The sequence below is a fragment of the Carcharhinus amblyrhynchos genome, chromosome 22, assembly GCF_965287045.1.
Source record: "Carcharhinus amblyrhynchos chromosome 22, sCarAmb.v2.hapA, whole genome shotgun sequence".
Lineage (NCBI taxonomy): Eukaryota > Metazoa > Chordata > Chondrichthyes > Carcharhiniformes > Carcharhinidae > Carcharhinus > Carcharhinus amblyrhynchos.
In genome coordinates, this window is record NC_137345.1 from 15,986,756 (window position 1) to 16,001,723 (window position 14,968).

The window sequence follows — 14,968 nt, forward strand, 5'->3', positions numbered from 1 at the left end:
ATTCATACCAGGTTTCTCACCTCTTGCAATCTTACCACGCCCTAAATCAATTTAAATGTTGATTTAAATATTATTAGTGAACCCAGGGAGCAATTCTCTGGGCTCACTTGCCTCAGTGGCTTCACGGGTGAAGTCACTCACAAACAAGCCTCACAATGGCCCCCAGCAACCGGGACTTGACATGATAGCCTTGCCAGTAGGACCTGAGGCCATTGAGATCCTTCTGGGAGGTCAGAAGTAGGACGCAGTGCCCCTTGGGCCAGCCTAGCACCCTGGCACTGCCTACCAGGCACCCTGGCACTGCCAGGCTGACACTACCCACTGGGCACTGAGCAGCATGAGGGACAGGGTCTAAGGCGAGAGGGTGGGGCCATAATGGGGCAGGGCATAATGGACACGGACAGGGGTGGAGCTGCGCATTCTACAATGTGAATCAGCTGGGGTGGAGGGCGGCAATTGACCAGGTTGGAGAGGATTGACCAGGCTGGAGTGGGCATGCGATCATCCGGAGAGGGTGGAGGGGTGGTGAAATCCAATGGGAGGGATCCACCAGGGAGGCCAGTGACTGCACAGAACAGAGAGATCTGCGCATGTGCAAATATGCCCTCTTATATGAGCAACTGGCTTTCTGGTGAGCTTAGGCCCCATCCCCTCCTTACTGACAGGAATCAAATAGTGCATCATTTTTTGCACTAAGTGTTGTAAGATTTAATTTGTGGCCTCACTGAATAATTGAATCAGAAACCCTACCATTTTCACATTCGCTCAGCACTTAGGTCGATGACATGATAAAACATTTACAGGTGATACAAAAATCAGAAATGTATTGCCAATTAAAGTTTCTGTCCCAACCTATATCTGTCTCTCATGCAATTAATATGCTAACTAAATTATTAATTTCACTTTAGAAGTGAGTTACTCTCCACAGAATTCCCAACCTCCAACTTGTTTGTGTAGCTACATGATTTGTACGGTTGATCCAGTTAAATTTCTGATCAAGGGGAACCCCCAGCAGATAGATGGGGATTCCATTGAATTGGAAATATAACCAGGTTCTTTCTTATTGGAGATGGTGTGTGCTTGGCATTGAGTGTCATGAACGTTACTTGTCACTTAACAGCCCCAATCTGAATGTTCACCGGATCTTCCTGCATATTGACATGGACTGCTTCTGAGCAGTAGGAAACTGTTGAGCAATGTGCAATCATCAGAGAATATAGATTTCTGACATTATGATGGCAGGAAAGTCATTGATGAAGCAGCTGAAGATGGTTGGACACTACTCCATGGAAGTCTTACAACTATAATCTAGGATTGAGATGATTGACTTCCAACAACCACAACCATCTCCTTTTGTCTACGTATGACTCCAACACTTGATTCCCATTGACTCCAGTTCTGCTAGGCTCCCTGATGCCACACTCAGTCAAATATTGCCTTGGTGTCACCTCATGTTTGAGTTTGGCTCTTTTGTCCGTGTTTCCACAAAGGCTGTAATGAGATTAGGAGCTGAGTGGCTCTGACTGAACCCAAGCTGACTCTCAGCAAACATGTTACTGCTGAGCATGTGCTGGATGAGGCACTGTCAATGACCCCTTCAATCTCTTTGCTAATGAGTAACAGTAGTGTAATGGGGCAGTATTTGGACAGATTGGATTTGTCCTGCCTTATTTGGATTGAACATACCCGTCAATTTTTCACATTGGAGGGGGCAGATTCTGAAAGAGCCTGGCCAGGGATTCAGCTATATCAGCACAAGTCTTTAGCACCATTGTCAGAATGTTGTCAGCCTTTGCAGTATCACTTCACAAAAAAAATGCAAGGAAATAGTTTTTTTAATGAATCAGTGATTTTATTTTGCTGTTTAAACTGCAATTTACATCTTCAGTTGGGACAATTAGATATGGTACATTAATGGTCTTCATCCACAAAGTAGTATCACTTCAGTAATTAAACTGAAGACCAGTTACAGCTTCACTGGTCCCCAATGAAGATTGATGGCAGGCTGGAAAAATAAAGAATGTTTTAGTGTTCTCTTATTGAATAATAATGTTCCAATATCACATCAGTCACATTAAAAACAATTCTTTATTAGGTCTATTTTTAAAATTATAATTCTTTTCTGTTTCCTCACTTTTCTTCTTCCCCAACAATTCATCGTCACTCAACAAAACTGACCAGGGCCACACAGGATTCCCCAATTCTACAGCCAGGCTCTGGAACATATAAGGAAAAACAGCTTGGGCTGAATTAAAACTCAGTAACCTTGTTTTATGAAAATATCATTGCAGATGTTTATGATGTCAGATCATTGTCGCAGGGACTGCAGCAGTTCAAGATACCAGCTAATCAAGGGTAATTAAGGACGGGCAATTAAAGCTGGGCAAGACAATGAAACCGACATCCGATAAGCCAATAAAAAATTGTATGAAAGTGGGGGCATACAACGGGATATTGATAGGTTGGTTGATTGGGCAGATATATGGCAAATGGAGTTTAATCCGGATAAATGTGAGGTGATGCATTTTGGCCGGAATAATGTAGGGGGAAGTTATATGATAAAGGGTAAGCCCATAAGGAGTGTAGAATTGCAGCAAGACCTGGGGGTGCAAGTGCACAAGTCTTTGAAGGTGGCAGTGCAAGTGGAGAGTGTGGTGAAGAAAGCCTATGGTATGTTAGCCTTTATAGGAAGGGGTATAGAATATAAGAGCTGGAGTCTAATGTTGCAGTTGTACAGAACGTTGGTTAGGCCGCATTTAGAGTACTGCATCCAGATCTGGTCGCCTTACTACCGGAAGGACGTGGAGACTCTGGAGAGAGTGCAGAGGAGGTTTACCAGGATGTTGCCTGGTATGGAAGGACTGGGGTATGAGGAAAGATTGAAGAAATTGGGGCTGTTTTCCCTTGAAAGATGCCGACTGAGGGGGGATCTAATAGAGGTATATAAGATTATGAAGGGTATAGATAGAGTAAGCAGAGGTAAGCTATTTCCTACGATAGAGACACGTAGGACAAGGGGCCATGGACTTAAGGTGAGGGGGGGAGAGGTACAACACAGATATTAAAGGGAGGTTTTTCACACAGAGGGTAGTGGGGGTATGGAATGCTCTGCCAAGTAAGGTGGTGGAGGCAAACACGCTAGAGTCATTTAAGAGTAACTTAGACAGGCACATGACTGGGTTGGAGTTGGGTGGATATAGGAGATTGTTTTAAATAAGGGTCATTAGCATTGGGGCGTCCCTGGTAAGGTAAATGGATATGGTACAATAATAATGGGTTTTTTTCCCTTTTCATTCACAGGTTTTAAGTCGGTCCGCCTTGTGTCCAACGAGGGGCATACATGCGATGGGTCGTACTGGGGCAGCTCTTGGTTGTTCGAGATTGGCCTAGTGCTTCATGTCATTAGTGTGTGCCTAAACTGGACCAGATACTGGGCAAGACGACAGCTCAGTGACTATCTATGATTACTGTGCAGACACATGGATTTGGGCCGGTGTCTGTGGGGGTTTGCGCACTCTCCCAGTGCTTGTGTGGGTTTTCTCCGGGTGCTCCGGTTTCCTCCCACACCCCAAAGATGTGCTGTTAGGCTGATTGGCAGGAATAAATTGTCCCTAAATCAGTTTCCCTCAATCTGGATGGCCATAAAACATTAGACAAGTGTTGTGGGTGGAGAGGGGGACTGGTGGTGTTGAGATGGCGGCGCGGGCTCGTTGGGCCGAAGGGCCTGTTTCCCGGGCTGTTTTTGTTCTTTGTTCTTTGTTCATTCAAACCCAATCAAAACTTGGAAAATGAATTTACATTCATCTGACACACATCATCAAATGTTCTACTTGTACAGCCTGTGAGCTGCGGTTTATTAAATTTTACCCATCAGTTTTGAAATTCTAATGAACTAGGACTTCGATTGAAGACCATACTGACATTTTACACCATCTCAACATTTTTAATTTCCACAGGACGGCGACTTTGAATTGTTATTTAGGTTCTGAGCAAACTTACCTTCTGATTTCCCATTATGGCCAGTTGCAGCATTGGCAGGAGGTGTCAAAAACTAATCCAGAAGCGCAACTCTCCTCATAGGTTCTTCCATTGACACATTCATAAAACTTGCTCTTGTCTTTGGGATCAGGGTAGGTACCATTAGTTTTGCCAGCGCAGAATCCACTTCCGCCTCCACCACCACCGCTAGGGACAGGTGGCTTCTGTGGTTTTCTGGAAGGAACACAACCTGGAGTGAAACAAAATTTGGAAATTAATTCCTTTCTTCAAAATCAGAAGCAAGCAAAGGTAAACATTGCAGTCAAGGGCTGCTGCTGCAATGAAAGTCTCTAGTAGAACTCAATTCCATACGGTATAAGGAACAAGCTTCTTGGAAATTCAGTTCACTGAGAACTACAGGGAAAATATAGGTTCCTATACTCCGCCATATTAGTTGAAACATTCCCCAACCATTCTAGCAAGTTCCAAGTATAAAGAATCCTGATATTTACCTGTAGAAACTCCAAGTCCACTGTGCAGAGTGTTAATGAGAGGGTATGCTCCTTGGCCACAGAAAGCACCAGAGAAATCATCCAGAGCAAGATCCCACACCATTGCTCCTCCAATGTTGACCTTTTTCATCCACGCAATCTGAAATACATTGCTCACAAATTAATTTCACAAATCCTTATTTCGGAGCAATATTTACTTCAAATATAATTTGGCGTTTACAAAGCACCACAGCTGAATACAAAATGAATCTTCTAAAATTCTGGAAATGCCCAAAGATCCTCTGACTACTTGTACTAGTTGACTTCAGTCATAGACCAGGTGACATGGAAATATTTACTGTAATTACTTTAAAATTGATCTCCCAAATATCATTGCTATTGCTGCATCTGTGATGTGTCATTTCATAAACTGCCTCTCTTTCAAACATTGATTCCATCTTGGCTACAAAGAGGTGAATTGACAAAAATATGAACTTTTTCCAACATTCTTGAATGAAAGGTTGAATTGAAATCATGGAACCCTACAGTGCAGGAGGAGGCCATTCGGCCCATCAAGTCTGCACCGACAACATTCCCACCCATGCCTGATCCCCATACATTTACGCTGGCTAGTCCCCCTGACACTAAGGGTCAATTTAACATGGCTAATCCACCTAACCTGCACATCTTTCAGAGTATGGGAGTAAACCAGAACACCAGGAGAAAACCCATGCTGACACGGGGAGAACATGCAAACTTCACACCGTCAGTGACCCAAGCTGTGAATCGAACCCAGATCCCTGCCACAGCAAGGCAGCAGTGCTAACCACTGTGCCACCGTGCCACCCCAAGCAATAAAAATGATGGTCAGAACAAATTTAAAGAGATAATTTCTCCATTTTAAATTAAACTAACTCATTTTGCTCTGTTGTCTCATTGAAAGTTTTGTATGTGATCATTAGCAGGAACAAATGAGTCATCTCACTGGAGGTCTTGTGTTATCAATTTTCTTTGGTCTCATCACCTAAGTTGAGGCTCAAGATATAAGAACAATATTTGATACTTTTTTTTTACAGAAGTCACGCTCCAACCATTCCATGTATAATGGTGTAATGTTCCAGTTAATCAACCAATCAATAACATGATTCTAATGCTTATAATTGCACATTCAAACATATATTGCATCAAAGCAACAGATAAAAAAGGACATCAGCTTCTCAAAGATACCTTATCTTGAAAGCTCTTCACATTGTCATATCCAATCCATTCTCTCCCTCTGTAAGCATATGGGACCATCTGTGGAGTATTCCATACCACTGTGGCAGTCTTTAAAAATGAGCAGATCTGAGAGAGGAGTGAGACATTCAAAATGTCAGTGATCACAATGCTTTGCAACATCCTCAATATACATTGACAACCTTTCTCACATCAGTTTTTGGCGTTTTTTTCAGCTTCATTTTCTCTCGATTACAATCCTCACATTGGAGTTACTGGTGTTTTTTTTTGCTGTTTAGGACGATCTAGTGAATTCAAAAAAATTAAATGCTGAACAATACCACTTTTCATTAAAAATAATCAATGATTCCTCACACCCAACATGTTCCCAACATGAGGCACAGGAGGAGCCAAATAAGCATTGGGATTTTACTGTTGCTCCTGACAAATAGATGGATTTAAGAATTTGTAAGTAGTGTGAAAGGTAGGCACAACAACTGCTAAGTACCAAGTGTATTCTTTTCAGAAAAAACCCTGGGATTTTCGGTAGGAAGGATGGTTTGGGATGCAAAAGTTTACATCTTCCATTTTGCCTTGTGTATTTTCCAAGGTTGACAACAATGGCCAGTCAAGCAACTTCGGATAATGGAGGCTGTGATGTTATGGGTAGAATTTTCCAGCCATTCACATCGGAAGGCTTTTATGGTCCCGCTGCAGTGAACGGAAATTTAGCTGAGTGCCAAATTCTCCACCCTTGCTTGCAATGGCAGCGGGATGTGAATGGCCGGTAAGATCGTACCCTCTGTCTCTGTTAATCAGAGGATGATGATGCACATCTCAGCACCTGTTCTTTTAGTACCTAAGCTGAGTGATGCCATATGTTGTGTTGCCGGCAGAGGCAGCAGGACCTTCATATATGGGACAGGTAGCAGAAAGAGATGTCCTTGATAAGGATGCCGGAATGCAATTTCTGTCTTTTAAAGGAGGTCATCCCAGAAGCATTCATCACTCGAACTGCATCAGGGTCAAATATGCTTTCAGTCACATTATTACTTGTTACTTAGTCTTTCAAAGGAAGTTTATATGATTAAGGTAATGCAGATGTACTCATTTGTGGGACATGGGCATCGTTGACTGGCCAGCATACGTTGCATTGTCACAGTAAATTCTGTCACAGTAAAGTCTGAATGTATTTGGAGGGAAGATGGTGGAGGATGGGGACATCCTGCTGGGGTTGGGTGGTTGGGGGGGTAGCGTTACGTGGTGGAGCTGTGAGAGTCAGGGGACGATCGGGAATTCGGGGGCGGGGGGGGGGGGGGGGTCGGGGCTGCCAGTGGGGGTTGGGGGAGTGCAGGGAACAACAGGGGGATCAGGAGAACAGGACTGCCAGGGGTTGGAAGAGAAGGGAGAGAAATCGAGGTGGGCCGAGGCAGGTCATTGGGGCTAGCCAGAGATGTCCAGAAGGAGACCAGCAAACAGGGCATGGGAGGGTCAAAGGGGTTGCTGTGCTGGCCAGCGATCGAGCTGGCCAGTGATTGGGAGACTGGCAGTGTGGGATTAGTGCACATGTGCCAAGCTCCGCTATGACAGATCGGTGTATGCGCAGTGTCCCACTCAGCACTATGCAGTTGGCCTCACCAGCAGGAATAGGCCCTGCCCCCTGATTTTTATTGAGATTCACGCTAGGGCTCTCTGTGACGCACAGAGTGTGGAAGTTTCTAAAAAAAAGCAGTGGGATTTATCCAATTTTTACACAAATTTGGCACTTGGAAATTTTTTTCAGGAGAATCCTGTGAGTCTTACGAGATAAAGAAGTTGTATCGGTATCAATACCTCATAATAGGCCAAGAAGCCAGCCTGTCTGGTGTACGGTCCAGCTGGTCCAGCACCTGATGCTGGGGCTCCAACTCCGTGGGCAGATGAGGTCAGTCTGAAGGTGTGGCCATATGTAGCGAATCCAACGTTTAGTTTCTCCGCAGGAGCTCCCTTCTTTAACCAATATTTCATTGCAAAGTTCTACAGAAAAGAAAATACACAAAATTATCTGCTGGAAGATCTTTGCATCCAGCTGGTTGAAGATATTTACCATTTAGAAATATTAAATGTAACTGGATTCTATTTTCGTCAACACTTACCACATTAAACTCAAGATTGAGGGTGCTCTTGGAATTTGGAAGAGCATAAAGTGGGCTGTTTTCTCCAGTGGTGTGATTCCAGGGTCCAAAGAAATCGTATGTCATCACATTGAAAAAGTCCACAATCCTGTGTGAGATGAGATCTGAGTTACATTGACATCCAGGAATCTTTGCCCACAATTCTGTCCAAGCCCTCAAGTGCGGGTTGAACCCTCAATCATCCAATTCAGAGCCAATGCTACCACTGAGCAACTGCTCAGATCATTGCATGTTTCTATAGCGCAATAAAATATTTGAGCCTTTTTATTTCAACCTACAATCTTGCTCATGCTGAGAAATGGAGTGATGATCTAATGAAATATTGTGGTCTGCCTGAAGGACAATGCAGCAGAACTTATAACAGATACCCTTTACATCAAAGCTCAGTTATGAAGAATAGGGCCTTTACCTTCAGGAATCTGAATAAGATGATAAAATCCAAGAACAATAGGCTACATAATAATTGATGAGGGGGGATCTTAATGCATGAACACCTTTTGCATAACTTAGACATACTTTGAGCAAGATGCTCTCCTTGTGGGGAATCCAAAAGTAATGGTCATAGTTTGAGGATAAAGGGTAAAGTTTTAGGACTGAGATGAGGAGACATTTCTTCATCCAGAGAATGGTGAACCTGTGGAATTTATAACCACAGAAAATAGTGGAGGTCAAAATGTTGTGTGATTTCAAGAAGAAATAGCTCTTGGAGCTAAAGTGATCAAGGGATATGGGGGGAAGGTGGGAGGAGGTTATTGAATTTGATAATATGCCACAATCAAAAGGAATGGCAGAGCAGACTCGAAGGGCCAAATGGCCAATTCCTGCTTCTTCTATCTTCTATGTTTCTATACATTCTCCTTGTTTCCTCAACAATGTCTATCCTTCAGTCTTCACTAGAAAAATCTTCAGATCATCTCAATGCTTAATTCATCAGTGAGGTCATGAAGACCAACCAGGCTGCAGCTGCGATGCAATCCAAACAATGACACATTGTCGATGTGTGTCTGCCAACTAAACCTGAAGACATTTTTAAAGGAATCTATCTTGCCACTGATAAGGCCATTGCTTAGCTCTATGACTATGTGCAGGCTAAAAAAAAGTTAAATCTCATCATTTCTGAGATCTTGGTGTAAGTTTCTTGGTTGCTGTGTTACACTTCTACAATGTCTACATTCCAAAATGCTTAATCGACTGTGAATATTTTTGGGATACCTCAAAGCTGTAAAATTCTAATCCTTTCTTCTATTACTCATTACTATTTTTCACATTCTGCTATTCATTGAAACAAAGAAGCATTTGTACAGCATTTTCAATATTACCTAATTTGTAATATTCTCAGTCAATATCCAAAATATTAAACCCAAAATGATGCAAGAAGCTGAGCTCAGGCTTTATGAATGTTTGACAAAACACTCAGTCTGCAAATTGATCCCCTCTCTCTTCATGTCCACTTTACTGTGTCCCTCTTTCCTTCATCTTGCCATCTCTGCCCCTTTCTCTACCCTCCGCTCATAATTACCCCCTCACCGTTGCCTTGCTTCAAAAACTGCAGAATTAGATGTTTCCTCAATGATTTTCCATCCCTTTGCCAGAATGCAGTTCGACTGGCATCACACGATGAACCAATATTGAAGGCTTAGCGTTGAGAATCAACACTGATTGTCGATTAACTGTGCAAAGATTTAAAGAGGAGCCCAGTTGTAACCTCACCCAATGACCGGATGTAAGCACTGAGAGCCACAGGAATGAGAACAGCATTACTAAACAATCTGAGTACCTCTAACATTGCCTCAGCTAGATTCAACCAACTCAACGCCAATCGGAGATTGAATCGAGGGCTGTCCAGATCTGTACAGCTCAGCTGCTGATTGGTTAAACTTGCTAAACTTGTGGGACTAACAGGGATACTCACTGTCCAAGCTGAGGAACCTCATAGCCAGTATCAATGTTACTCTTCCCACCAGCAACTGCAAGTGACAGCAGCAGTCTTGGTTTTCCAGTGCTTTTCCCCTCAGCTTCAAAGGCTGCCATCAGTTCCTAGGAGTTGAAAATGAATAAAATTTCATTTAGCACAAATAATAGAGTTTCAGATGCATAGAAAAGCATTTTCTGGCTTCATAAAATCTCCATGACCAAGTGTCAAACAATAGTCTGCCCATCCAAGAGTACAGACAAAGGGAGGGTCAGGTTCTAATTGAACTCAAATTGAGACATACAGAATCAAAGCATTAACTCTCAGGGCACAACTTTAGCTGCCATTCATGCCACGTGCCTACTGCAGTGAGGTTGGAGGATTTGGTGCCCAGCCAAATGTCCGTTCACTGCAGTGAGATGGGAAAATCTCACTGGTATGAACAGCAATAACATTCTGGCCTCTTTCTTTCTCCACAGGTGCTGCCAGACCTGCTGAGACTTTCTAGCACTTTCTCGCATTTTTACTAAATGGAGCCTAAATGGATCACTGTTATTGCACAGTAGCCAGAAGAAACATCTTTTATCACCGTGATTAATGAGGTTGCTCTCAAACTAATTTTGCTATGTAAATTCATAAATTTCATGCTTGAATGTTCCACTTCTATGTTTCACAGTTTGTTCAACAGTATATTTTACATCTGTTTCTATAATAATTGGTTAGTTTACGTATCAGCACTGATCTAATTGAATGGCCAAACAGCCTGTAAGAGCTCAATGTCCCATGCCTGTCCCTATGTTCCTTGTCCTTGATGAGGACCTTGAGAGGAAGTCTAAAGTTACTAACAGGATTGAAAGATTTGTTCTTTTAGCTAGTAGATTAAGAATCCTGTTAAATACATTTGTGCCTACCTGTGCCAGCACGGTGTAGAGATGTTTGTCTCGTGGGGGACTTCCTCTTGAGCCAGGATATTCCCAGTCAACATCCAGACCATCAAAACCGTAGCCGCGCAGGAAGCTAATCGCAGACTTAATGAAAATCTGGCGCGATCCTGCTGAGGAAACCATGGCGGTGAATCTAGAGGAGAGTAGAATGTTACCAAGGTCAGAAATGATGTAGTTAGCTCTCAATAATTGCCAGCTGTCCCTTTCAGAATTTCATACCTTTTATAATTTCAAAATACAGCAGAAAACTAATTATAATTTACAAAAAGATATTTGCGGCATGTTGTAATTTTGCTGCTCTCGACAATCAGTGCAATCAATCTTGAATGGTTTTATTAATTACAAATGTATCTTTCTGAAAATGAGATGCTTTCGTTTCAGACAGAGATCCTGTCAGTAATATTGTTAATATTGTTTGAATGATATTTTATAAAAGCTCAGCATAGTCATAGTATATTCATTACCAAATATATAGTTGTATAAAACTACAGTTATCATTCCAAATCTAGCACTTTGACCCAGTTTCTTTTACATCATGAGCAATAGGAAAAGAAGCACTCTTCACCCAATTTTTTTTAAAAAACTTTCAACTTACTTCTCAGTTCCAAAGTTCCAGCCTCCGACGGACAAGAGTGTCTTAAGGTTTTTATTTCTGTTGCAGAATTGAACACATTGTTATTTTGAAAAAAAGAACACAAGCAAATTGCATTGTTATTGTTCTAACCTTTCTATTATTTTCTTCATTTAGTCCTAAATCTTGGTTAAGCAGAAATACCTCAGTGCAGAACATACATTTCACAACATAGTGTGCCATAGGAATGAGGATATGGTTCATGCAGGAATGTCCCACAATCAATAAAGCCATGTGTTTATTTTATTCTTTCATGGGTGTGGCATTTTTGGCAAGGCTAGCATTTGGCAATGCCATTAATTCACCCAGGGGGGTGTTAAATTCTTTATTATTGAGATGTACATTCCGTGGCACTTGTGTGACATGAATGCTAATTGTCCCTTATCAGCTTAAAGCCTGAATTTTGACCAGGTCTTGCTGCACATAGACATGGACTGCTTCTGAATCTGTGGATTATCAGATATTATTGAACATTGTGCAATTATCAGAGAGCATCTACTTTTCTGACCTGATGATGGAGGTCATTACGGAAGTAGTTCTGATATTGAGTTCAATGATTGGGACTGAGATGATTAGCTTCCAACAACCATGACCATTTTCCTTTTGCCAACTATGAATCCAACTAGTGAAGAGCTTTCCCCGTGATTCTCACTGACTTCCATTTGCCACGGAACGTTTATGCCACATTCAGTCAAATGCAGATGTCACACTCATCTCCTATGTGTATACCAAGGATGAAATGAGGATAGAAATCAACTGACACTGGTGAAACCCAATCTGAACATCAGTAAGCAGGTTATCATTATGTGACTGCTGCTTGATAGCACAAGGACACATTCCAACATTTTTCCAATCATCAAATGGAGCCTGATGGGGCAGTAATTGACTGTGTTATATTTGTCCTGCTTTTCTTGGATACTCAGGAATTTTACACCTTGTCAAATTGCTGCCAGCGTTGTAACTGCACTGGAGCAATTTGTCTAGCGGAGTTTTGGTAATTGCAAATTAACCAGATTTTATTTAATAAACCTTGCTGGATGACATGCATATTGTAGCATTGAATGAACATCAACAGCAGAGTCCTGTGAACGATAGTTACCTGGTTGTCCTCTCAGTAAAGAAAGTACAAAGGGCAAGGGAAGAGCTTAAAAGCAGGGGAGTAAAATCATTTCCTATTGGGCTACAATAATGGAAACTAGTGTGAATTTTGTGAGAATATTTAACATGCAATGATTGGTGTTTTTTAGCTGGGTGGAATTATTAAAATGTAAATGCCATCTCACTCACTCTGAGTTACTGACCTGAGTGGAAATTCCAGCTCTCTCCACAGCCCAGTCTTTCCACATAGATGCAGGTTTGTACACACTGCACTTTGTATGATATATGTTTACTGCATGTAGCAAGTATAATCTAGCTGCACACTAATTAAAATAAATTCTCAGCTCACTCTACCACCTCAAGAGTTTTTGACACATTGAAAGTGTTTTCTTGCTCATATGGCACAACATGGTGATATCATGAATGTTTCAGGCACTGTCAGACCCGTTTGGCATTAACCCATCTCTGCCAATGGGACACAAATCAGCATAATTCAATTTCACCCAAACATCAGCTATCTGAATGGGCCAGTCATTTTAAATTGCATATAATTCAGCATAATTTTTCAATGTGCAACAATATATAATAAGCACAAAATACACTTGACATTGCAAGTATGTTCTCGCAATTTATAGAATAACTATACTTGTTTTTAAGGGCGTTGAATTCATGGTAGAGTTTCACATCATCCCATGCATAAGTGGCTATTTTATTGCTTCTCATCCCAGCGAAAGCGTAGATCAGATGTGTGCACAAGCAGGGATCCACATTGTCTGGCATGAACTTCCCGTCTCCTGGTCTGTACTGGGACCAGTTTGTAAAATAACAAACCAGTCTGTAGGCAGAGCCTGAGAGTTAGGAAAAAGGAAAATCAGCGCTGAGCCTCTACTCATTACACATAATTCAAAACAGGTCAAAGACTCACCCAGTTCCAGACATGCCAATAAGACCAGCACTGTAACAAAGAATATAGGAGAAATGTTAAAAATGTGATCAAAATATCTGAAATGTTTAAGGCATCACAACAATCTATTATACAAGTGAACAGGAACCATGAAGTATCCATCCTTGGTCAAACTCTTCTCCGCATCTATTTGCTGCCTTTGGTGAGATCATTGACAGACATGGGGCCAGGATCTACACATCTATTGATAACACCTGGCTTTAACTCCTTCCTTTTCTCTACTTCTGTGCTTCAGATTTCTTTGCCTGACTATCAGCTTGAGACGAACCATATTTTTTTTCACTTAATCATTGTAAGACTGAATTTATCCTCGACAGCCCCCCATGCCCAACTTTACCATTAACTCCTTCTTGTTCACTGTCTCAGAACAATCAGATTGCTCATCAGTCAATTGCCCACTAAAAGTCTTATTGATCATCTCCAAACTCAATGGGATAGAAATTATACTGATCCATCCCAGAATTGGGACTTGGGCCTTAACCCGGTCTTTGGGTTGAACTGTCGACATCAATTCTGCCTCCACTGCAAGCTCACTCTACAGGAGAAATACATTTTAGATAATGGGGGAGGGGAAGGGAGTTCATTCCTAAACAACTTTCTGCTTGTTCTTAAGCGAATAAAATGTTCTGGGGCAAATCACATTGCCATTGCCAATGTGGTTGTATGGCATTCATTTTGACAATTTAACCAGTTAATCTTAGGGAGTTTATTGCTGTTGCTGAAAATGCCAGGCAGAGTAATTTCTTGCCATTTTACTGCTATCACATAATAGAATTTAACTTTATTTGTTTTCATCAACTTCACTGTAGGTTAAAAACAGAATTGGGAAAACTTGAGAAGTAACAGAGGACCAGGGTTGGTCACAGTCACACTTATACTTTGATGTTATTCTGCGTCACAACATAAATATTCAGATGCATGTTACTGTCAAAGAGAGTTACGTGGAGGAACTGAGGATAGGAGAATCCAACAGGTTATTCAGGATGCTGTTGTGTTTGACCAAAATATGAACCAGACAACAAGCCACCCAACAGTAAGGCATCTTTAAGTCGCACAGCGAGGGATCAATTCATTTATGATTAGGCTTGAATTTGACAAACAAGTCTTCACTTTGTTCTATTTCCTGTTTGAATTCTAATTCATAAAATAAATTACAATATCAAAGGTAATGAAATGATACACAACAGGCTTACCTGTTCCAAGTAGAAGCTTTGCCATCTTGCAGTTGGTGTGTTCTGGGCACCAGCACTGCCTTTTATACATTGAGTTTATCATCAGTGATAAATAATTCCAAACGTCATTAACCTTATCACTTGGAAAGGGTCAGTCACAAGGAAAAATAACAGTTCTTATTTTGTCTTCATATACATTTTCACCTTATCGCGAATAACAACTTATCTCCTCTACAATGTCATTGAGATTATCAACCTTCATTGTAACCTCAGATTTGTTTTTGCACTAGAAACAGGCTAGGAAATTGATAGTAAAGGTTGGGAGGTTCATGTTCTTTTAATTTGTGGTTAGGAACAAAGAACAAAGAAAAGTACAGCACAGGAACAGT

General features: G+C 41.5%; 1 protein-coding gene across 3 annotated transcripts; it reads right to left on the reverse strand.

The window, feature by feature from the left end:
- Positions 1 to 1,855: 1,855 nt before the first annotated feature.
- Positions 1,856 to 13,413, reverse strand: LOC145356791 (acidic mammalian chitinase-like). 3 transcript variants are annotated; one of them, XM_080209661.1, is made up of 11 exons: positions 13,369 to 13,413; positions 13,090 to 13,291; positions 11,310 to 11,366; positions 10,682 to 10,847; positions 9,771 to 9,895; positions 7,820 to 7,946; positions 7,518 to 7,700; positions 5,697 to 5,813; positions 4,491 to 4,629; positions 4,000 to 4,228; positions 1,856 to 2,005 (listed from the first exon to the last, which is right to left on the reverse strand). In XM_080209661.1, the coding sequence occupies exons 2-10, from the start codon at positions 13,221 to 13,223 to the stop codon at positions 4,014 to 4,016; spliced, it is 1,263 nt and encodes a 420-aa protein (XP_080065787.1). In that variant the 5' UTR covers positions 13,224 to 13,291; positions 13,369 to 13,413; the 3' UTR covers positions 1,856 to 2,005; positions 4,000 to 4,013. The 3 variants fall into 3 exon arrangements, with proteins under 3 accessions (XP_080065787.1, XP_080065785.1, XP_080065786.1); XM_080209659.1 differs by lacking the exons at positions 13,090 to 13,291; positions 13,369 to 13,413 and adding an exon at positions 11,490 to 11,538; XM_080209660.1 differs by lacking the exons at positions 13,090 to 13,291; positions 13,369 to 13,413 and adding an exon at positions 11,507 to 11,515.
- Between the last annotated feature and the right edge of the window lie 1,555 nt (positions 13,414 to 14,968).

Bases quoted from the DNA above. Each gene is read 5' to 3' on its own strand.
- LOC145356791 (XM_080209661.1), bottom strand. From the start codon at position 13,223: ATGCCAGACAATGTGGATCCCTGCTTGTGCACACATCTGATCTACGCT. The intron at 9,896-10,681 runs GTAGGCACAAAT...TTCAACTCCTAG, and splicing joins TCTACACCGTGCTGGCACAG to GAACTGATGGCAGCCTTTGA. The intron at 7,701-7,819 runs GTAAGTGTTGAC...TCTTTTCTGTAG, and splicing joins TCAATCTTGAGTTTAATGTG to AACTTTGCAATGAAATATTG.